At 41.5% G+C, this 23,697-nt stretch overlaps 1 protein-coding gene across 3 annotated transcripts in view; it reads left to right on the top strand.

The window, feature by feature from the left end:
• Window positions 1-21,917, top strand: part of LMO3 (LIM domain only 3) — a 54,736-nt gene extending 32,819 nt beyond the window's left edge. For all 3 annotated transcript variants that reach the window (XM_085049236.1, XM_085049237.1, XM_085049235.1), the window contains 2 exons: window positions 8,632-8,757; window positions 17,593-21,917. In XM_085049236.1, coding sequence (XP_084905362.1) covers window positions 8,632-8,757; window positions 17,593-17,698 — 232 coding nt within the window. In that variant the 3' untranslated portion in view covers window positions 17,699-21,917. The remainder of the gene's footprint in view (window positions 1-8,631; window positions 8,758-17,592) is intronic.
• Window positions 21,918-23,697: the final 1,780 nt, after the last annotated feature.

Here is a 23,697-nt window from a genome sequence, read left to right on the forward strand (position 1 = left end):
ATTTATATTTTCCATAGTAGCTATCATTCAGGATTCTTGAGGGACTTTTGCATGCCAGGCTTCCAGCTCCTTTAATGCAAGGTAAAGATGGGAAAATTGAGGTGCAAAGAGGGGATATTTGCACAAGGCTGCTTGGAAAGGTAGTGAAGGGGTCAGCAGAGACCTCTAAACATTAAAAAAAAATTAGTGTACCTTGGATTGCTAGTAGCCTTTTGACAACTGCTGGGTACCACACACCTCCATCTCAACAGAGCCAGGCTGGCAAAGGGGACAGTGACACAGTGCCTAGGGGACAGTGACTTGGTGCTCAAGGGACATTGACATAGTGCTCAGGGGACAGTGACACCCCTGCTCAGGGGACAGTGACACACCTGCTCAGGGGACAGTGACACGGTGACACAGTGCTCAGGGGACAGTGACACAGTGACACGGTGCTCAGTGGACAGTGACACAGTGCTCAGGGGACATTGTCACTCTGGGGCTCACCAAGCCCTGGGTCACCTTCCCTCCTCTCCCTCTGTGCTTTCACAGCTCACACCACAACTCTCACTCTCTGCCCAGCTCTGCGGGGTGATTCCCACGAGCAGGGAGGTTTCTGGGCTGGGGATCTCCACCTCAGAAAACACAACTCCCCTGGCACGTTTGTTGTATTCCTGGATACAAATCTCTTAGCAAAACAAGACATGGAAACACGATGAGAACCTTGTGGCTGCACTTCCTACCTAAGCACGTCTTTGCCTACAGCGTCGTGGCATGAAAGAGCCTGCTAATGATTCTTAAATGTTCATTACTGTAGATCTTCTCCCAGAATATATTTCTCACCTTGAATGACCCATGTGTTGAATTTTAACTAAGGGAACCCATGATAGTAAGTCTGTCATGATGCTGGCTTTTTTTTTCCTCTCCAACTCTTAAAAGCTTTTTATTATAGGACTGCTTAAGGCATTCTTCAATTAGCATGTGCTGTATTGTGGCTGGAACAGCTGTTTACCATTTAATAAAGCATGGCATAATTTATTTTCAGAGTCTAGCAACCGTCTTTGCTATTACACCAGGGGAGGAACAGTAACTGCATTGTTCACAGTGCTGATGAAAGAACTATAGACTTCATTATATGACCTCATAGAACTATTAACTTACCCCCCACTTATATTTCAATATGTATTTACCTGACAGTCTGTGCATTGATTTCTTACCCAGAGATTCTACATTCTCAGTCACCTCTGGGGCAAAATGAAAAATGTCTATGTTTTATGTCCCTCACATTAGGCAGCTAATTATATATTTGTACCTTAATTTCCTTCCCTTCCCCCATCTCCAGGGGCAAACTCCATATGCACCACTCAGACCTTTTCTCCTTAGCCAATGGAGAAACAATAGAGGTGCTGGGAAGTGCTAGAAGCTTGGCCACTGCTCATCAGGAGGCTTTCCCTTCACTTAGGTCCTTTTTTTCCTAGATCTCTTCTTCCCTTCCCTTCCTTACTCTCATTTGAGTTGGAGCATTAAATTTGGCTCTAAGTTGCCTGAGTTTGACAATGAAAATACGTCAGCTGAGTATCTGCAAATTTTTAGATTCAGCCTGTGCGTGTAGATGGATTTATAAGCATGATTTAAAGTAAAGCATGTGTAGAAAGATGAAGTTTATATGGTTGCTTTGTAGAAATGGATGTAATATTGATGTTGACTTTACTGGTAGAAGTTTAAGAATGTCACGATGCATGAGTGGTGGTGCAAAGCAGAGCCCTGAGTGCATTGGGAGGTCATTTTTAACTTGAATTTATTTCCACAATATCAGGCATAGATCATTGTGCACCGTGAACAATCATCTCTGCTTTTCATTTGAGTCAATCAGAGTGGTTAAAGAAAATTTAAAATGAAACAAATTTGTGACTTGATTAAAAGCAGACAGTAAATTAGGCCAGAATCCTCCTTAAAATTGCATTTTAGCTTTAAACTGAAAGTTTGATGATCTGACTGCATGACTGAAGGGACAGGGTAGCAGACTGTGACATAAACGATGTAGCTATATTTGCTCCTAAGAGGAACAAGGGTTTTTTAAAGTTGTGTGATTTAGGCTTTGGAGTTAACACTCCGTTGACTGAACAACAAAATTCCCACCTCCCAGAGCCTTTTCAAACTGGAGATTTAGAAAAGTGGTATTACAGCAATAATGGCTGGTCATGCTTCAAATTTTTCCAGGCAAAATTAAGGCTGGTAAGACTTACTTGAATTGAAAGCTTAGTTTGTTTCACAGGACTCAAATAGCCTAATTAGGGAAGGATATAGAAGTAAATCTATATTTTGTTTTGAATATCTGGTTTGGAGGTGTTTGAAAATGGAATTCATCCACGTTAACTTTGCATAAAGAGTTCTTTCATGCAGCCTGCAGAGGGAAAAAAAAAGGCTTGATTTCAGAACATCAGCAGATGTAGGACAGAGTTCAGCAAGTATTTTTCTCCAAGCAGATGGACCAAACTGGAAGTCTACAATAAATTACAACCCACAGTGACGAAAGCAGATCATACACCCCAGGTACAGAAAGGCGAAAAGCCCTCTGCATTAACTGTTGGACTGCAGTTTTGTACAATTACTTTCTTCTGCAATATTGAGTAGTTAGAAGGGTGTGAGGAGCAGCAGCTTCACCCCAGGGAGATTTGCACCTCCTGCCATCGGTGGGCAGGCTGAGCTGCAGGCACACAAGGGTTAAACTTCCCACACTTTTCTCATTCTTCATCTTTTTTGCAGTATCTGGAATTTGGGGCAATGTTTTAACCTAATCAGGATAAGCATCTAAACCATGATCTCTAACTGCTCCCGTGTTACGACACTTGCAATTTTCCATTTTCTAAACTAATTCGGTGCCCAGACAGCCCAGCTCTCGTGGAAATTTGTCCACCTGAACCACCTGCAGCTGGGAAGTGTGGAAATCTAGCTTGGAGGCTCAGGGCTTCGATCGTTGAGCACCATTCAGTAACTCGATAGTGATGCCCTCTTTCAACACCTCAGCCTCGTCAATACAAGGTTTGAAAGGAGAGGGAATGAGAGAAGCAAGGACAATCAGCACTGAGGATAGAGCACAGAATCCAGGACTGTTTCAAAAGTGGCTATTTTCTCCTCTGGTCAACTTGTTCCCCACCTTTTCTCTTTCTTCCTGTGGAGTCTCTGATTCCTGAAGCTCAGTTAATTCAAGCAGAGCCACCAACAGTCCTTCCCTGGACAGCAGTGGTGCAGCCAGCAGGGTCAGTGGGAACTCTGCTCTTGTTCTCCTCTCCCCTCGGCTGGAAGCACATTTAATTTCAATGAGCATTTAGAAAACTCTTCCAGGGGAGGGAGGATGGGTGGGAGTGAAGTTAGTTTTCCAGGCATTCATGAAAATGCATGTGGTACAAATTTACCTGCTTCCTTTTCCCCACAGTTTGACAGGGAGGATTTTCAAAAACACCTTGTGGGAAGTAAGAGAATATAAGCTATTTAAAGCCAGTAGTACTTGTGTCCCGAAGTCACTTAGAAATGTCTAACAAATCTCCATCTAATAATCTAAATAATACTCAGCATGTAAAATTTGCATGTTCTCAAAACTATGCTTTTCAATGTGCTTTCTAATCTCGATTCTTAGATGATTTTTTTTGTCTCTCTCATTAACTTTTAGATTCTTTTATGTGGTTTTATGCTTCTCCAAATAGCATCTTATGTTGTCTGAAGTATTTGCTAAGGGCCAAATTCTGTCTTTCAGTGCATACAGCTTGAATTGAAATCCTGAATAATACACAAACCTACTAGGGGAAAAAAAAGCTGATTGTCTATTTCAGTAAATGTCTGATTACATTTAAAACCATGCATGTGTATTATTTTGATCCCTCATGCACTGTGAAACTGAGGTTTGAAAGTAGCATTTCAATTTTTTATAGAAACAGTATCTAGCAGGGATATTACAATGTGAAGATTAGGTCTCACCTCCTTGTAACGAATAAATTGAGACCAAAATTAAGTGAGTTTCCAGGGTCACCCACTCGGTTAGTGGTGAAGGCAGGTTTAGAACTCGGCTCCCAAATACATATTTTTTCCCTAATGAACCTAGTTAACCCAGTAGTGAGAATGAGGCGAAAAAATAATTTGAAACCATGTGAAACTATCTGTAATTACTGCGCCACAGGAGAAATTCCATTTAATGTCTGCTTTGTCATTCCTCTATCTTAAGATGGTTTTTTCTCCTTCATTTTCCATTGTGCAAACAGATATTTTGTCCTCCTACTGGAAACCCAGGCGTCCTACCCAAATCACGCAACATTTTAATACAGAATTTTAGCAGGAGAAAGTGCTGTTGGTAGCAAGTCAAGGGATCCTAGAGAGGACAGCTGACAACAGGAACAGCAGAAAGGAGCTGTGGGAGCAGCTGTAACCAACAACATTAGATCCTAAATCTCGTGAAAGTCCCATGTAATTTGACAGGGAATTACGGCCCAAATCCGTTTCATCTCGGCACGCAGCAGTTCTGCCCACGGTGCAGTTCTGGGATGGAAAATTCCCCAGGCAATGAGCAGAGCCAGGTCCTCCCTGCTGCCTCAGAGCCTCACCCCAAATCCGCAGGAGTGGGTGGAAATTGGTGTCTGTGTGGTTAAATTGGGTCCCTCTAGAAAGCACATCCCTCATGAGAATAGTGCAGCTTAGCCAAATTCTCAGCTGTTTTGTGTTCTGTCCACGCTGCCTTTCCTCTGTTTTTCTTGTCTTTCCCCTCTCAACTTTTTCCCGTTTCTCATCTCTTGGTACTTAACCTTCAGGTTTGTGTTTAGTAAACCTACCAAAGTAGAATCAATAGCCTGGTGCTTAATCACACTTTTTGCTGCTCAAAATGTCAGGTTTGGGTTTGTTTGTAGAAGGGCTTCTGCGTGTCTTTCATTTTTTAGCTCTCTGCAGGATGTTCTGTACTGCTCAAATCCATTACGAATGAGAGCTTTTGCTGTGGCTGATTGTTCTAATCTCTGTTGGGGTATATATGGAATAAATGTAAAATTCTGGATGTTGGTTCCGATTATCAAGAGAAAAGATCTGTCCTGGTACTTTAGAATTTTCTCATCTGCTCTTCCTAGGTGAAATCAGTAAGATTCAGTTTTCTAATCTGCTGAGGTAGCTAGGGCACAGTCTACCTATCTGCAAGGAGATGTGATCGAGTTTAAGCATTCTCTTACCACAGAGAAAAAGGAACTCGAGCACAGAATGGTACCAAGCTGCTGCGAGTTCTGGTAGAAATTAAATCCTTGCCACTCTTTTGGTAAAACAGACGAAGCAAGAGACCTTAGCTTGGTACATCAGCTCCACTTAGCCTGTCAAGAAATTTTTTCTCCCCTCCAGTAGTAATATTCATGTTTTAGAATCTTGTTTGTGTAACAGGTTTGAAGAGAGGAGAAAAACAAAATGGCATGTGGAGAGCTGAGAGCATGAACTGCTGAGCTAAGGAGTGCAGGAAGGTGGCTCCTGACTGATCTCTTGATCCTTGGACAAAACTGAGGAGAAAGTCTAACAAATGCATCATTTTGCAGTAAATTAGATCAGATTTCCGCATCTCCGCACTCAGTCTGTGAGCTGACAGTTCAGTAAAATGTTCCCTTGTAAGGTTCACCCTCTTAGGAAAAGGGGCAATAATTCATCATTAGAATTTCAGAGTCCAGGTGTAGATGAAAACTGATGGAGCCTCCAGTGAGGCAGGGAAAGTGCACAGAAGAAGAAAATTTTATCTGAAGCCTAATTCCCTGGCTACAGCAGAGAATAATTAAGATAATATTGCTTCAAGAGTTCTTTAATGATTAAAAATCACATATGCAGAATCCATAAATTGGAGGGCAACAAATTGGAAGGCTGGAGTGTGGGAGCTGCGTTGTGTGTGAGTTGCAGTGAGAATCTCACCGGTGGCACAGCACAGCCCGGGAGCCACAGGAGACCAGGCCCATTCCAAGGACTTTGTTTAGATGCAACAAATCATTTGTCTGTTATTAACCCAGAGCTTGTAATTATGCAGATTGCCATAGATTTTCCTGGGCCTGGAAGTGAGATTGAGGGTTGTTCACACTATAGCAGGCAGCTCAGGGCTGGCCATGCATTACTGAACTTGCCACATTTATCATGTTGACTGATGGCAGCAGAAGCAGGTCTCAGGTCCCAGTGGTTAATGTAGTGGGTAATTAACTGTCATTTGCCTAGTAATAGGCTGATGATCAATGGTTTGTGTGGAAACAAATTCTAATCAGGTAGCTGATAAATGCTCAGGGAGCGAGAGCAATTGAAATTGGGGGAAACTATGTCCAGAATTTCAAAATGGCATTGTGGGGTTTTTATTATTATTATTAATGGCAGAAAACTATGTTCTTCATATAAACAGCTTTATCCAAAATTAACAATAGCTAATATAAATCTCACATGTTTGTTTTGTGTGTGGTGGAGAAGGACTAAGAGCAAGGAGGGCCTCCTTCCCTTTACGTAATTGAAAATTTTAATGTGTCTGTGCTTAGCTGCAGCAGGTTCTGTGGGGGTCTCTCATCTCAGGACTGTACAGGTCTGCACATGGTGGACTGGGGTGCAGTAAATCTCCTCCTGCTCAGGGCTGGATGACAACCCCAAATTGTTTCAGTGCTCTGCAGCTGGCAGGCTGCAGTGCTGGGTTTGCACTTTCAGTCACACAGAGCTGCAGGGAGGCTCTGGAAGGTGACACTGCCCCTTGTCCCTTCTGCCCAGCCTGTCCCACACCCCCAGCTGTGGCACAAAGCCACCCAAGCCCTGAGGTGCTGTGGGATCTACACTGAGCTCAGGGCTGTGGGATCTCTCATCTTTGTGTTCAAACCTTGCTGTTGCACCCAAGCCTTAAAACCTGACTTTGCTTTCACTACAACCAGGTGGAATAAGGAACTGTCTCCCTACAGCCCTTGGTGCCCTGTGCAGCCTGACCTGCTTGCCTCAGGCAGCTAAACCACCTTCTGCTGCCCAGATGTGCAGGAAAGCAGAGCTTTGGAATCATCTCAAACAGCTCTGGGGGGCAGCTGGCTTTGGTGTCCTTCTTACAGCAGTGAAAGGCTGAGTGGGATTTGGATAACCTCGGTGAAACCCCTGTGTGGTGGAGATAGAACTGGAACAGAGTGTTTTACAAAAGGAATATTTATAATCTGCTTAAATAACCTATAATTTTAGTAATCAGACTTCACAGAAATAGAAGTTGACTTGAGTCATTCTCGCAGGAGCTGGTGAGGGTGGCCTTGTCCCAGCCTTTCTCCAGGTGATCACAGTAACCAGCAGCTCAGACAGGAGGAAAAGGTCAAAACTCCTAAATTAACCAGGCATGTATTCTGTAGGCAGCACACCTTAAGTAGATGCAGAAGGTAAAAGGATTTAGAATTAAGTAGGCTTGTTGGTAACCCATGAAATTCAGTAAAATGGAAGGATGTGATTAAAAAACTGTGTTCATTTTTATGTTACCAAACTGAATTTTCTACAGAGCACCTTTGAATTCATTAGTTTAGAACTGCTTTTAATTTGGTGTTTCCCTTGAGAGCCATTATATTTTTCTGCTGTCAGCCTGATGTTGAGGAAAAAAAGAAAAGTGGCAGATGTGGCGTTTTCATCTAGTGTGCTTCGTAGTTAAAAACAGCATTAACTGCTATGCACAAGCAGAGCATTACTTTTAATAATCCATCACAACTATTAAGTAGTTTAAATAAACTTAGTTTTAAAGATTGCTGCCATGTAGAGCTAGCGTATTTTTTCTTGTTCATTATAATCCTTCTGTGTCACAAAAGGATGTGTATGTGTGTTGGTTGGGTTTTTTTTGGTGTGTTTTTTTGTGTGTGTAATACACCCACTAGAAAAGTATTGAAAAATCTTTAGCGAAAGGAATTTAAAAAGAAAATTATATAGATGTCTGGCAAAAACAGCATTTCATATTGTTCTTACAGTATTTTATACTTCTACTCCTGATGTGACTATATATAGTTTACAGCCTCATTTACTTTAATGTGCTACCTGAATAACATAATCATGGCAATAACTATGGTATAGGGTTGTGAGGTGCATGAACCGCTAATGCTTTCTGACGATTTAAATGACTTGTTCATAAAATGTTCTTTTAATAATGGTGGTAAAGCTTTTAGCACTAGATGTCAAAAAAGCGAAGAATGTTGGCTTTTTCAAGTGTTATTTCTTTTCTAGCTAAAGTGTGTTTTAATAATAAGCAGCACCAGAAGCCAAGGTTGTGTGGCTCTCCTGCTCGGCAGGATCTAAGGAGAAGATGCTTCCCACTTATGCAAACAGCTTGACCTCTGTCTGCACAGTTATGTAACGTCCCTAATGTGTTTACCATTGCTTTGTTTAGTTTAACAAGATGTTTCTTTTATCAAGAAAGGTCAGTATAACCTGCAGGAAAAAATATAACATCACAATAGGTCCAATATGAGTCTGTCATAAAGCTCTCTTCAGCAAGACTGTGTCTTTGTGCTGTAAATTGGGCAGACTTGCACCACCAAAGGCCTTCCAAAAGGAGCTGTGCTGGCAAGTCAGGCAAAGACCAGACTGTGGGGGCAAAAACTAAATAAATAAAAAAAAAAAAAAAAAGAAAGTGAATCAGGAATATATTTCTTTTTGTATCTGCAGGTTATTTGGCGTGACAGGAAACTGTGCAGCCTGCAGTAAGCTCATACCTGCTTTTGAGATGGTGATGAGAGCAAAGGACAATGTTTATCACCTGGACTGCTTTGCATGTCAGCTTTGTAATCAGAGGTAAGAGAATTTCTTGGGTCTGTTCCACGAGCTAAGTGCTATCTCGGCCCTGGTGTGGCATTCATTCCAGAGCAGAGGAAACATTTCCCAGTAGTGGGAACCCAAGGCACAGAGTGAGCCCTGGGTGCATTTCCTGGGCTGATACAGAACATCTCTCATGACCTTGGCCAGAAAACTTTTTGTGCCTCAAATCCCGCATCAATAAAAAAGAATAATGTTACTTCCTCTCCTTCAAAAGGCTGTCTGTCAGGTTTAATTAATTAATATTTATAAAGGTCTTTGAGATCCTTTTCTGCAGAAGAGCATAGCAGTACCATTTGTCATTATTGCATTAATTTCACTTTAATTCTTCATTTTTATCACATGTATTTCTTTTAAAGTACACATTGTTTCTTCCTGTTGCCAGAACTGTAATCATTTAAATGTAAAAGATGTTGTTCCCACCATTTCCTCTGTAGCAGCATTGGACCTCTTAACAGTCCTATTTTTATTTCCATATCCAAACCGTAGGTTATAAAAATCCCAAGATCCAAACCTGACACCCTGTTCTAAAGCATCACCCATATGGCACATTTGGAGAACAAATGTCAAAAATGGTAAAACTGTAACAACTGATTTTTTCAGAGGTGAATGGAGCCAAGTTTTCACCAGCGACATTCAGAGTGGTGGCCAAATCCTGTCAGAGATTTCACCAGAGCTCCATTCTGACAGCAGCTCTGCCAGTGACTTCCATGAGCTCTGAGAAGTGAGAGAGCCAATTATGGCCACTCCTTAATGTCCCTGTTATTTTCACTTATTTTTCAGTTATTACATAGATCCTACTTAGCATTTTATAGCTTTCATGTTTTTTTTCATCTTCAGTTGGGGAGAAACACAAGATGTATCTTTTTAGGGAAGCAATGAAAAATTATGAAGATAATAGTCTAACAGGACAAAGCTAGACCCACAGCTCTAAATAAGCTTTTCTAACTCACCTTGTCCTACAGTGTATTATTTTTTAACACTGCAGTCATTTAAAAATCAAACATCCCTAAAGAACCATAAAATGTACAGCTGCTAATAAGTGTAGCACACTACAATTACGCTCTTTAAAAAAAGCCAAATTGACCTTTTTCATCATGTTGCATGGGAAATTAAAATACCAGGCAAGTAATAACCACTGCTTAAACTATATAATAATGCAACGTAATTATAGGTTCTAATGCTATTTAAAGTCCTATATCAATTTTGTCTTGCCACAGAACTGAGGAGCTGCACTCGCAGCAAGGCAGGCAGAGAATCCCACAGTGCCATTTAGGAGACACAAACTGTCCTGGGTTTCGTTTCCTGAACCCTTCACATCCCGTTTTTTTCCAAACCACGGTTCTGGTATCATTATTAAAGCGCCTAATATATTTCTGTTGTTCGCTTCATTTATTGCATGCCATAATGGGGCTGCATATCTTTAGTGTTGGTTATGCACAATTAGCACTTAGTTATTGTCTTGTCACTTCAGCCCATACAAGACAAACTTCTTTAATGGAAGAAGTCAGCTAATCTTCATCAGTCAAGCAAAGCAGACAATGTTTGTTAGCCGGAGTGCAAAAGATTTTCATCACAGTTAGCACTCTTGGATCTCTGAGGAAGTGAACTTTCTTTTTTTCTTTCCCCCCCAAGAAAAAAAAAGCACATTTGTTATGAATATTTTTAATATTCCTCTCTTACCATTACAGCTGTGAGCTAATGTACAATTTCACTTTGCAGCTACCACAGATTGCAGTGTTCCCTGGGGCCACTGATCCCCCCGGAAAAGTGCTGTTAGGTGCTTCTGAAACAGAGCTTAGCTGGGTTATTTAATAATGCTCAGCCTCGTTATTCCTGAGCCTTCAATCTAATCTTTTATTTGATTTTTACTTTGCATGCATTTTGGGAAGAGGGCTGCTGAAATAGTCTTACAAGTGTCTCAGACTGAGAACAAAAGAATGAGTTTACCTGAAATGCAGTCTGATTCATCCAGTGAGAACAGGGAGTGGTTCCAGGAGTTTCAGAGAATTTCAGAAATGCTCAAAACTGACCCTAATCCTGATTCTATTGCAAAAGCTCTCATGGGGTCTCATAAAGCAGACTGCCTGTAGGGTACCTTTCTTCTCACAATTTGGGACGAGTGGCCCTCTGAAGAATTAATTTTGTTGTTTTTTACAATAAATCCTATTTTGTGGATGCTCCAGCATAGCTCTTCTGTGGTTCCCATGGCAAAGCATCCCACTGACTCGTAGTCATGTTTTTCCCATTAATAAATAGCTTCAAATCTCTTGGTTTTCGTTACTTGTATAACAATAAACCCCCACATTGCTAGACACCTTACCCATCACCAGTTTTGGACTTTTCAGATCTGCTGTGAAACATTTTTCTCTTTTCTTTTAAACCAAACAATCTTGTCAGTCTCCACGTAATTAATAATATCTGTTGTTCTTTTTAGGATCCTTTTTTTTCTTCCTCTGCTCGAGCTAATCAAAACCACCCAGCAGATTCTGAGTAAGGATGTGTTTATAAGATAGCAGTTTAACTTAATAAAGTTTCTGCTGCCCCTTTGTTTACAAAATAATATTGAGGGATTTTAGATTTGCTCTTTCCTTTCACTCCAGCTGCTAATTCCACCAATATGGAATTTATTTATTTATTGAAGAGAATATTTTTATTCACAAACACATCAACTAGATCCAAAAATCACCGATGTGTGTATCAAGGCTCAACAGCTATTGCAAAACCTGTTTAGCCTTATTCTCCAATTTCACATTCTCTTCCCCCATTAAATTTTAGAACCTTTGGGTCATTCTCTACAGTACTTCTGCAGAGTATGTAATGCTCTCTGTTTGGTTCCATATTTCATTTTCAGTCATCTACCATTTAAGTTTTTTCCTAGCAGTATGTATGCAATGTCCATGAGTACACAGAATTGTTTTCTTCAGATTGCATTACCTTTTCTTTGCCAACACTGAATTTTTTTTCTGATATTCTGTGTCTGGTTGCTCCTTCCACACCTTCTGCCTTCCAAGCTAGGTAATACTTACATTAACACCTCGGGGATCCTCGGGACAGCCCATTGCTCTGTCATTGCACAACCTTCACATTCCTGCCCTTTCAATAGCTGATCCTGGCCCAGAGAGATGCCCATTTCTGCCTAGTGCTCTTTGTGAAGATTTGGTGATTTCTCTGCTCTTTGTGAAGATTCAGTGATTATTCTGCTTTTATGGACAACTCACTGTCTGCTTTACTACTTTTGAGTATCTACAACTCACCATCCAGTGCAAGCCTCGCTGTGCACAGCAATTAGATTCCCTTCACTTAAGGGATTTTTGTTTGGGCCATGAGTTCTGAGCTAACTCACTACATTCCTGTCCCTTCCTCGGCCTCCTGAATGTGACTTTTTCGGAGTGAGGAGCAAAAGGCTTTGTCTGTCACACGGTGAGCCAGGCAGACAAACTGCAGAGCCCAGAGAGGCTCCTGAGCCCCTCAGCCTGCTGCCCTGGTGTCACACAGCCACTGCCTCCTGTTTTCCCTTCCATAAAGCTGTTCAGCTCTAGGATCTAATTACTCCAGACAGCCAGTTTTTGAGATATTTTCCCCACGTTTTTCTTGATACTGATGCTTAAAGCTGTAGCAGTTTTGTGAATATTAAGCTCTGCTCCTAGCCTAAAGGTTTTAGCATCCTCTTATCTCTCATGTCTCTGTCCAGCTTACTCCTAATTTGAAGTTTTTCCATCGCCTAAGTACCTGCAGAGCTTAGTGACAGTCATCTTAATGGTGTGAGTGCTCCCCTTTCTCCTCTGTAAACACATTAAACTTCTCCTCAGAAGCCCTTCACCTCATGTTGACAGTAGCCTCAATATACTTAATTTCTGCAGAAAATTTAAAGGGGGAAAAGGAAGGAAACCACTGGAAAAATAAACTTGTAAACAGACACTGCCTTTCACACTTTGTCAGGGTGCATGAGTGTGACTAACAGAACGGAGTGCAAACCTTGTGAGTGGGCTCAGCTGTATCTTTGCTTGACACTCCTGCCTGCAGCGATGAGCTCAGTCTGCCTTTGGCTTTCCCACTTGCCAGGGTGTGTGTCCTTCCCTTCACTCTGTCGGTGTCTTTAGCAGCTTGTTCCATCCTCCTGTGAGGTTTTCTCTCTGCCGTTTGAAGTCAACTCAGAGTATGGCTTAAAACCCCCATCTGCTATCACTGAGAGGTGTTTAAATCAACTGTTCTAGCCTTCCATCTGAAATAGCCTTTATTTTAATAGAAACTGGACTGAAAATGATTACACACTCATTGAAATCGCTGTCCTGATGGAGCTGCAAACACTTACCTCCAGTATAAACTGTAAAATGCCCACACAATGCTGCTTTTGTTCTCTGTCAAGCAGGAGAGGGGGAATGCAATGCCAGGGACATCCTTGTTTCAAACACCAATATTAGATTTTTTTACAAGTGGTCGTTTTATAAATTCTGAAGGCTGAATACTGCTTATTTTCATTGAGTGTCTCTAGATTTAGAATGCAAATTAACACATTGTCCACACCTGCTTTTTATAAAATAGGACATGAGAAGAGCACCAAGCTGAGGTTTGCCATTTTAAGCTGAGCTGGGATTCTGTGTGGGACTGATGAAAATGTACAAACTCAGGCACAACTCCCACTTTCCAGCCTTTGAAATGGACATTTTGACAGAACCCCAGAATTGATAAAACACAGGTGTGGACTGAGGAACTGTGATGTAAAAGAGTGGCTTTGTTCTCTTAGGGATGCATAGAGATTAATGTGAGTTATGCTGGAAACTCAAAGAACCTTTAAAAGAGGCAAGGGAAAAGCAGAGCCCAAGTTTCATCACTGATTGCAAAAAGCAGAGGGGAAGGGTGTGGGTGTGGTAAGTCTGAGTTGTCTTAATCCTCAGGAAATCAACTAAATGCTTCCAGATTTTGTTTCTTTCCACAACGACAAAGATCTGGCACTACCAGGGGAGGGAACAGAACCATCTTTGCTCACAGCAATATTTCTCTTGATTTCTTGAGAAGTCTTCAGTGCCTTGACACACATCCTGTGCATCAGAAAAGATGACAGACAGCAGTGTGATCTCCTTAAATATCTGTTCTGAGCAATGAAAGAGCTCCTTCTCAAAATGGAAGTATTATACTTCTCGTGATTAGTCTAGGCACACCTTCTCCTTCCAAACAAGGTGATAACAGAGGTCATTTTGTAATATAAATGGCCTTCCTTTTGCCATTGTAAAATATGACAGGAGTTGTGGGATGTAGGTTAATTATAATGGTCATTCTGCTAATGTCACAGTCGTGTCAAAAGTACTATTATCAATTTATGGTGCTAAGTCCAATCTGGCATGTTAATGCAGCCTATTGTATATTCTCTCCCGTTCATCTTGCATGCCTGTTTAAAAAATTGGGTGAGGATTTTAGGGAAGGCTGAAGACTACCATCTGCCTGCTAGAAGAGTAATCATCTTGCCTAATTATGTGCTCCTAACACAGTGGCATCTTAATGTGCTCATCGGCTCCATCTGACATGTGTGCCCAAATTGTGCCCTGATTTACATCCTATGCCAATTCCACAAAGAATCCCCAGCCTTAGTGGGATGCTAGGCTTCAATTCACCCTTCCTTTTTAAAGCTGAGCCAGGTTTACATCTTGGAGTGTGCAAACCCAATCTGAAGCAGTTACAGATTTAGCTCTTTCACTTCAGATGAGGCTAAATCTGGTTTTGAGAGTCAAATAAGGCTGAAAGTGTGAGTGGCCAGAATTCATCATACTTCATCTGCTTCCTTGCCTTGTCTCATTGTCCCTGGGAGCTCCACGCCAGGATTTTGGGGTTTTCACCTGGTGCTTACCTCTTTGTCACCTGATGAGTGCACAATTCACACATTTAACACCCAGGAGCTCCACAAGGCTCACTGACAGCCTTTGCCAAATATGCTTCTCCCTGAGCCTGCACAGTATGAAAATGATTGCAGAATGTGAATTGTGAGCATCACAAGCAGCAGGTTTGCCCCAAGGCCCAGAGGAGCATCCAGAGGATTCTCCCCATGCAGGCAGAGCTCATCCCATCCCATCCCATCCCATCCCACCCCATCCCATCCCACCCCACCCCACCCCATCCCATCATCCCACCCCCAGGCAGTCACACTCCAGGCTGGCTGGGCAGCCCTTGGCACATGGGGAATGTCAGAGGTTTGGAACTCTGTGTGTTTGCAGCCACTGATGGGTCAATCTGCCCCATGCCATGCAGACATCACTAGAGCACTGCTGGATCAACATATGAACTTTGCAAGAACAAAAGGCATTGACACTTTTTTGGGAAAGGCATCCTGACATTCCCAGGTAGCTGCTGCAGTTAATTCAAACAGTGCCACTTCTCTGAGGGCTGAGAAACGAAATTCCTTCAGCCAGGGTTTTGATGCAAACAATATTGCAAGAAGTCACATGTGTTAAGCATTGCCATGCAGGTGAATTGCACTTCATTTACTAAATATTTTAAACAAATTAGTTTGCTAAGGTCTGTCTCACACTGGAACAAAAGGAATACACAGCTGAATAACATTTTCATTTCAGAGTCAGTGCTTTCTGTGGGGTGCAGAGGTAGTTTTTTCTCCCTTTGGTGCACTGGGTTTGGAGGTTTTGGTGGGTTTTGGGGTTTTTTTGTTTGTTTGTTTGGGCTTTGTGTTTTGTTTGTTTTTGTTTAGATTTTTTGTTTGTTTGTATTTTCTTTTTGGTGTTTTGAGGTTTTTTTGATGATTTTAAATGTGAATTCTTTGGGAAAAACAAATTCTACTTGTTGGCACTAGTTAAGGCTCCTTTACCTAATCTTGTAATATGCACAAAAGAATTTTTCTCAGCATTACTGTCAATGGACAAAAATACAGAAGATGGAAACTAGGAAATAAAAAAAACCCCAAAGAACAACTTTTCTGCATGAATTCCACATTTCAACATAGCTACTCAAAATCTTTCCATGTTGTTAGTAGCCTAGTATACCAGGATTGGGGTGGGAAGAATAACAGGAACCTCTAAATTCTGCAAAAGAGTGTTGACCATAAATAACTTAAAGATTTCAGGATCCTTCCATAATCTCTATTTTCTATCATCATCAGCAGCAGGCAGTAATCCCACAGAAAAAAAAAAAAAAAAGTCCACAAATAAACAAACCAATTTTCCTTTAAGAGCAGAGCTAATTCTTTTCAATCCACTTTTTTATTACACTATTTTCCCTCTATCTATTTAGCTAGCATAAGGATAAATTTCCAAAGCTACCCAGTTGGAAAATAAATGGGTTCACTGTTTGTCTAGCATTCCAATCTTCACAAATGTAAATCAGTCCAACTGCTACTCATTTAAACCTCCAACTTCACAAAGCATTAAAGGACTGCTTTCCATACACAATTTAATCTGTGACAATTCACTAAGATTCCTGCTTGAACATCATTAGAAATTGACTATCTGATAAAGACAGGGCACTCTCAGGGGTCAGTGGGTCAGCCTGTGTCATTTATGGAGTTTTCCTGGGTCAGCTGCAGCAGGCACCACTATTTGAAGGTTAAATTGTTACAATTAAATACATATACAGCTATTCCCGTAGCTGCTCTGCTGCTCAATCTACCGTAAACAACACAAGCATTTATACCTGACCCTAATTGTGTCCAAGATGTCACCATTTGGAAATTATACAAAAAAGGACATTATAATCCGTTACACATTAAACAATACTTTATGTACTGAGATCCATAATTAGCTGGTAGAAACTGGTTTCGTTTATTCACATCAGAGTGAAGGGGTTCATTTAGGTTACTTTCTTTCATTTTAATTGGAATAAGGCAAGCAGTGCCTCCCCATATATTTTACATTTTATAGCTGCAGAGTTCACTGCAAACAAAGCCATGTAACCCTGCCAAGGCAGTCACTGGGGAAACTTTTTTCTGCATTGGCCTCATTCACTTCTCCTGAAGTGTCTCCAAGAAGTTTGGCTTTGTCAAGGGGCAGGAGGGTTGAGAGGTGTGCCAGGGAAGGAACGTCTTAAATTCAGGAATATTTCTTATCTGGGAAATCCTACTTTGCTCGAGCTTGAAGTCAGCCAGGCAGGAGCATTAACATGACGTGATTGTCCTACTCATCAGAGAAAATCAAATGAAATCTCTCAGTGGCATTTTGCAGCAATCAGATCATTCTGATGCACATAATAGTATAACAAGGTGGGTATACTGATACCACGAGAGTGAGAGTAGTTAGCTGAGTAACTAAATTTATAATCAACTCCTACAGGAAAAAAGAAAAAAGTTTCTCAGCCTGCCTGTCTCTAGTTTGCACCACAGTGTATGTAAAGTTGTGTGTGTGCTAGAAACAGTCCCAGAGCCACCATTTTAAATCAAATCTACTCAAACATCCAATTGCAACATAACCAGAAATTCTTACAGGCACACAAGACAAATACAACATATCTCAGACATCTTCCCACTGCATGCAATCACTGTGCCTTCCTCCTGATTTGCCCCAGAGCAGAACATCTACTGTTCACTCAGCTCAGCAGCCTGGATATTTATTTACTGTGCTTTCTCTGTGTGTTGCTGACCTCATCCAGGATTCCCACAGCCACGGTGGCCTTGGAATGGGCTTTGGCTGCTCCTGACTGCAGTGCATTTAGTGCCAAGCTCAGGATCAGCTCCTCTCTGGGGTTTGCCACAATCACATCTCCAATGCACTGTCCAGCCAGCAATTGCTCTACAACCCTTACCTGTGAGATCATACCACAGCATTTATCCTCAAACTATCTCTTTCTTTTCCTTTCTCTTTACTGTTTTAATTTCAGATTTTGTGTTGGAGACAAATTTTTCCTGAAGAACAACATGATTCTGTGCCAGACAGACTATGAGGAGGGTTTAATGAAAGAAGGTTACGCGCCCCAGGTTCGCTGATCGGATGCCACATCATTAAGAATAAAAAGCACTATGTTCTTTTATCTTTTTTGCTCAACATGTATATAAGAAATGACACAGGAACCTACTGAATAGCATAGATATAGGGAGACAGAATGGTTGCGTGAAATAAAAGGCGGACTGCATCTGTATGTAGTGAAAATTGCTCCAGTCCAGAGTTGAATGTTAATTAAAAAGGTACTGTATATACAGCTGCATTCTTTTTGCTTGCTCTTGGGATTTTTGGTTTGTTTGGGGTTTCTTTGTTTCTTTTTGTGTCATTTGGCATGAGATGTTTATTTTGGACTATTGTACATAATGTATTGTAATATTTGAAGCACAAATGTAATACAGTTTTATTGTGTTACCATTTGTGTTCCTGTTTGCTTCTTTGTATTGTTGCATTTAGTACAATCAGTGTCTAAACTTACTGTATATTTATGCTTTCTGTATCTACCAGCTATTTTAAATGAGCTGTATCTTTCTAGTAAAAAGCATTAAAGAGCAAATCCCAACCATTATGCTACACTTAGAGCTTAAGAATACTGTTTACAGTAAAACTATTTAGAAAACTAATAACTAGCAGCACCTGCTGCTAATGATGCTACGGTTAAGGGTCTATCAGCACTTCTCTTATAAGCCTCTATTTTTCAGGGGTTAAGCATCTGCTGTTTAATTGCATGGATTTTCCTCAAAGAGCACTTTTATTTTACTACAAAATTTTGAAAAGCAAATCTGACCGGTTTGAGATATATTATAAAAGGTGCAAAAGTTAATGATTTTGGGTGCTGCTTTTGTGCCCCTTAGGCATTCCAAATGCCTGGATTTAATTTTTAATTTAGCTGGAAATTAAGCCCTAATGCAAACCAGTGCCTCTGGGTATCTTATTATATATATATACATACATATATATATAAATATATGTTATTTTTCTGAAATCATTAATTTGGGGGGGAGGAAAGGGAGAAGACTTCTGTTTATATACATTTAAAAAAATTTCTAAAATTTGAGGGGTCTCTCTCTCCCTCATCTCTCTCCCCCTCTTTCCTTTTTTTTTTCCTTTTTTTTTTTTTTTTTTTTTTTTTTGTTTGTTTGTTTTTGTTTTAATCAGGGCTTAACCCTAATGTTTTCTGGGGCTGCGTCCTCAACAAACCCTGGAAAAAAAGTGAAAGTAGAAGGCACTGTAAAGAGTCCCTCTGAGGGTCTATTTACATTAAAGCAATGACCCTGAGCTGACACTGGGAGAACGGCTGCTTGCTAATTACCCACCTGAGTGCTGCTGAAGGTGATTTAACTGCTGATGTCGATGGGACAAAACTTTGCAATAGGAAGCCAGAGCTACCACACTCCACTGCACAGGTACTCTGCTGTCCTGCCAACATCCTACAGCTTTGTCCCATCAATACTGGCAATTAAAACCCTTTCGACAGAGGGGCAATCACTGCTGACAGCTCCTGTTGGCAATCAGTCCGTTTTCTGGGAGAGGTGGACCTCTGTTTTTAAAGCCATGAAGCTCTTGCAGCAGCAGGATGTCCCTAAGTGCTCATGCCCCTGACAGAGCTTACAGGTGTTTGGCAAAGGAAAGCAGGATGAATGTTTTAAAAGTTGTTAAATGCATATTTAATTCTTGTCTGTTTGCCACTGTAATCTAGCTCACTGGGAAAACAACCTGTATTAAAAAAAAATAAATAACAAAAGCAACCAAACAAAAAACAAAACAGTGTTAAGAAGAAAAAAAGCAAACCAAGAACCCCACTGTACCGTATGTTGTTATGAAGCTAAGCTCTTGTTTTTATTCAGAGTCCAAACCCACGTCTCTGCTCAAGCTGACTGCTGTCCTTCCCTGCTCTCCTGTCCTGTTGCAGTTTCCTCATGTTTTTGCTGGGGATGGTGAAAGAAGCTCTGTAATGCAGTGGGGAAATCCCTGAAGTGCATGGTAAGAGTACACTGCACAGTGGCTTGACTTAGATATTTCGTTCCAATGATTGGTGTTACAGTGTTGGCTCTTTCCTGGCTGTGAACCTTCTGAAAATGAGCATGGCTCACAAAACCTGGCTTTGGCTCATACAGGACCAGTCAGAAATGCAACAACTCCTCAGGCTGCTCTTGTTAATTAGAAGAAATAGCTCCACATAGTTTTCCAAATTAAATTTAGCCCTCTTTTGTGGACTATCTTCCTTCCTAACCTTGAGCACAAGTGTCTCTTCCAGTCCCTTCCACAGTCCCTTAATGTCTTTGGGATAACGAAGCAGTTGGTGCCAGAGGTGCCATTAGCCCTTACAGATCTACTGCAGTGCAATAAACAAGCTGTCCTTCCCATGAAGGTCAGCATGGACAGAAAGGGAAGAATCATTTTATTTTGAGTCCAGTTTTCTCCTCCAGCCTCTCTTGGGTCTTTCCATTAGAAGTCAGAAAGATCTTTCTTCTGCTTTCCAGTGGCAGACTGCAGAACAGAGAGAAATCCCTGGCTCAGAAAAAAGGCTGGAGAACAGGAAAAAGGGACTTTGTCTCCCTGTAAGCTTGGGCAATCATCAGCTCCTCTGTGCCTCAGTTGTCCTGTCTGTCAAATGGGTGTATCTGATGGACACACTGATTTTTACAGCACTTCTGGCTCTCCAGAAAACCAAGAGCCGTGCAAGAGTTCCGAGGAGAAGTGGAGCATTCAGAGCAGGGAACCCCAGAGTGGGGCAGGAGAGCCCCAAAACCAGCTCAGCCTGTGGAAGGCTTGGCTGGGATGGTGGCAACTGCACACTATATGTGAATGCTGCAGGAATCTCTAATCCCACCAAGTGCCACTGCTCAGCCTTTCTGGAGCACACGAGAGTGCAATGGGAAAAGGGTGACTATTGCTGCATGCTGAGGTGCTCAGATGTGCATTTGTGACATGAGCTCAAAGTGAGGAGGAGGAAGGTGGTCCTGCTAAGGAGAAAAGAAATAGTCTCACCATTCCATCAACCTCCATTGCTGCAAGGATAAGGAAATGTGGATCTATTTGCAGTGCACAGTGGTATGACACTGCTTTGAGCACTTTATGCTCATCTATCTTATTCACATACATATCTAAAATTTGTATGTAGAGGATACAGAATAAATTTAGATTTGATGTAGGTCAAAGATCAATTACACATTTTCCTGCATTTCAAACTTCCACCTTGCCTGGCTGTTAAAATAATGACCGAGAGTTGAAATATTTAATGGAAACATTTACAACTCCAATAAAGTATAACATCATAAGTCAATATTGGAGAGAGATTATCTGCCAGGCCACTTTAGTGATCATTTTGACAGAGGCCTAGACCATTCCTTTGGGTTGTTATTGTTATCTACCTTGGTTCTCCTTCTCCATCACTGTTTGTGTCACCATGCTCTGCCTGCTCACAGCAAAACATTCTGACATTACTCAGTGTAAGCTCATTTGCCAGGCAGGAATGCTTCCAGTTGTGTCTCCCATCTTCAGGGCATTTTATCTCTATCTGTACAAATTGTTAGGCTTAGCAAGACAAAAATAATAATAACAATAATTTTTTAAAAGTCTACTATTCTTGGATGGCTGTTTTTTGAGCCAAATTGTCAAACCTTGATTTTCAACTGTAAAAAGCTCCTCTGACAACTGTAAGCTGCTGTGTCTGTTATCTGCCACAACTGCTGATGGATCAAGACAGCCTGGATTGGGCAGAAGCAGTTACCAAGGCTAAGAGTTGATCTGTTCCATAATTGTGGTTTTATATTTTCTGGGTTGTTTGGTGGTTTTTTTAAGCACACCTTCATGTTTTCCTATCCCCCAAAATGTTCCAATTTCTGCTCATGTAATGTAAATAAAGGAAAGTCATCCAGCAATCCCTCAAATGTTCCTAATTGCCTACATATAAAATGGTTTGGGGAAGATAAATTGAAAAGTGGTCAGTGAGAAGGGAGACTGGGAAAAAGAAACAAACATGAACTGTGGCAAGGTTTTGACTGTATAGACTTTAAAGTATTTTAAAGGCTTTTTCAACGTAATATGCAGCAGCTTCTTATAATTTTCTCAGCAGTAGGTAGTTTACAGTCATCTGTACCTAGAACAAATCTTGTCAAAATGAAGGTCTGTAGTGATTGCTGGGTATAATTTTATACATTTAGCTGATTTTTCTGAAAGCTTCCACTGTGCTGCTGTTGTCAGACTAAATTATCAATTTAGCCATTTGTTGTTTAATGAATAAAAAACTCCTATGGCATTGGAGATGTTGTGGTTTCAATAAAGCAAAAGCTTTAACAAGTCAAACTACACAAAGCAAAGTGTGTACTGTATATAAGAGCAGTGTTTCTATTCCTTTAAATACCATTTTAGATAAAAAAAGCCAATTACATATTCACTTAACACATTCCTCCTACTTCAGGCCAATGATGCAGACCAAACCTGTTTACTGTTCAGTACCTTGCAAAAGGAAACCAAAATACAATACGTGCAAGGAAATAGGCCATTAGCACAAACATGCTCCCAGTAAAAACCCTTTGTGTGGCACCTTTCTAAAAGCTGCCAATTGTGGCTGATAGAAGTATTATAAAGGAAGTGATTTTAATACTATTTAAGGCATTAAAAGCTGAAGAGTATCTGTTTAAAGCATTAAAGTAAGAGCTGCATGTATCTAATACCTTTTAAAATGCCCTTCTGCTGATTTATATTCATCCTGAACCTGCTAATAATGAGTATACATAAGCAAATACCATCTTCCACCTATTCAGCATGTCATTGATATGAAAGCCCCAGAAAATATCTCACGTAATCAGTGTGTTCAGAGAGTTATCTCGCACAAATTACTCATTAACTCAATAGCACATAATAAAAAAGAACATCAATTAATTAATGAGTCACCCTCAGATCACTTTGATTACAACACAGCTCTGTTGAAACAGCAGTTATAAATGGAGCTGCCTCTCTTTATTCATTGTTTGCAATTGGCCCATTATTTTGCAGAGACCAGTGTCATATTTAACACATGCCTGCAGGTAATTGTGTGATTAGTTTCATAAATGAAGATGCAGAGGGAGAACACGGAGAGCCAAGCTGGGAGGTGCAGCAATGCAGAGCTCTGCACAGCCCTGGGGACAGGACAGTGTGTGTCCCCTGCAGGGCCTGGGGACAGGACAGTGTGTGTCCCCTGCAGGGCCTGGGGACAGGACAGTGTGTGTCCCCTGCAGGGCCTGGGGACAGGACAGTGTGTGTCCCCTGCAGGGCCTGGGGACAGGACAGCCTGTGTCCCCTGCAGGGCCTGGGGACAGGACAGTCTGTGTCCCCTGCAGGGCCTGGGGACAGGACAGTCTGTGTCCCCTGCAGGGCCTGGGGACAGGACAGTCTGTGTCCCCTGCAGGGCCTGGGGACAGGACAGTCTGTGTCCCCTGCAGGGCCTGGGGACAGGACAGCACCCACAGCTTGTTCTGCTGACCTCCAACCCAACCAAAACACCTCAGAGAAAACACTCATGGCTTCCTCCTCCATCCTCCTCCATGGATGTCACTCTTTTCCCAAGTGACAAGCGACAGGACCAGAGGAAATGGCCTCAACTTGTGCCAGCAGAGGTTAAGATTGGAACATTTTTTCACTAAGAAAGGGGTTGTCAAGCACTGAACAAGCTGTTCCCCCATCCCTGGAGGTATCTGTGGTGTTCAGGACATGTTCAGTGCTGGGCTGGGCAGTGCTGAGTTCATGGCTGGGCTCAGTGACCCTAGAGGTGTTTTCCAACCCCAATGGTTATCATGAAGAGGCAACACTGTCAGCATTTCCCAGTGCAGAACAGACACAGGGAGAGGAAGCTCCTCAAGGTCAACCAACAAGTCTGCCTTCTCCAAACCCCACTATTAGCACGGCTTGTGATCATCCAATCCCATCCAATCCTATCCCAAATCCCATCCTATCCCAAATCCCATCCCATCCCATCCCAAATCCCATCCCAAATCCCATCCCAGCCAAGAGGCTCCAGGGCAGAGTTTGGAGCACAAAATCAAACTCCTCTGATGCTCAG

This window comes from Lichenostomus cassidix, chromosome 1Ab (assembly GCF_008360975.1).
Source record: "Lichenostomus cassidix isolate B80296 chromosome 1Ab, HeHo_3.0, whole genome shotgun sequence".
In the NCBI taxonomy this organism is placed as follows: domain Eukaryota; kingdom Metazoa; phylum Chordata; class Aves; order Passeriformes; family Meliphagidae; genus Lichenostomus; species Lichenostomus cassidix.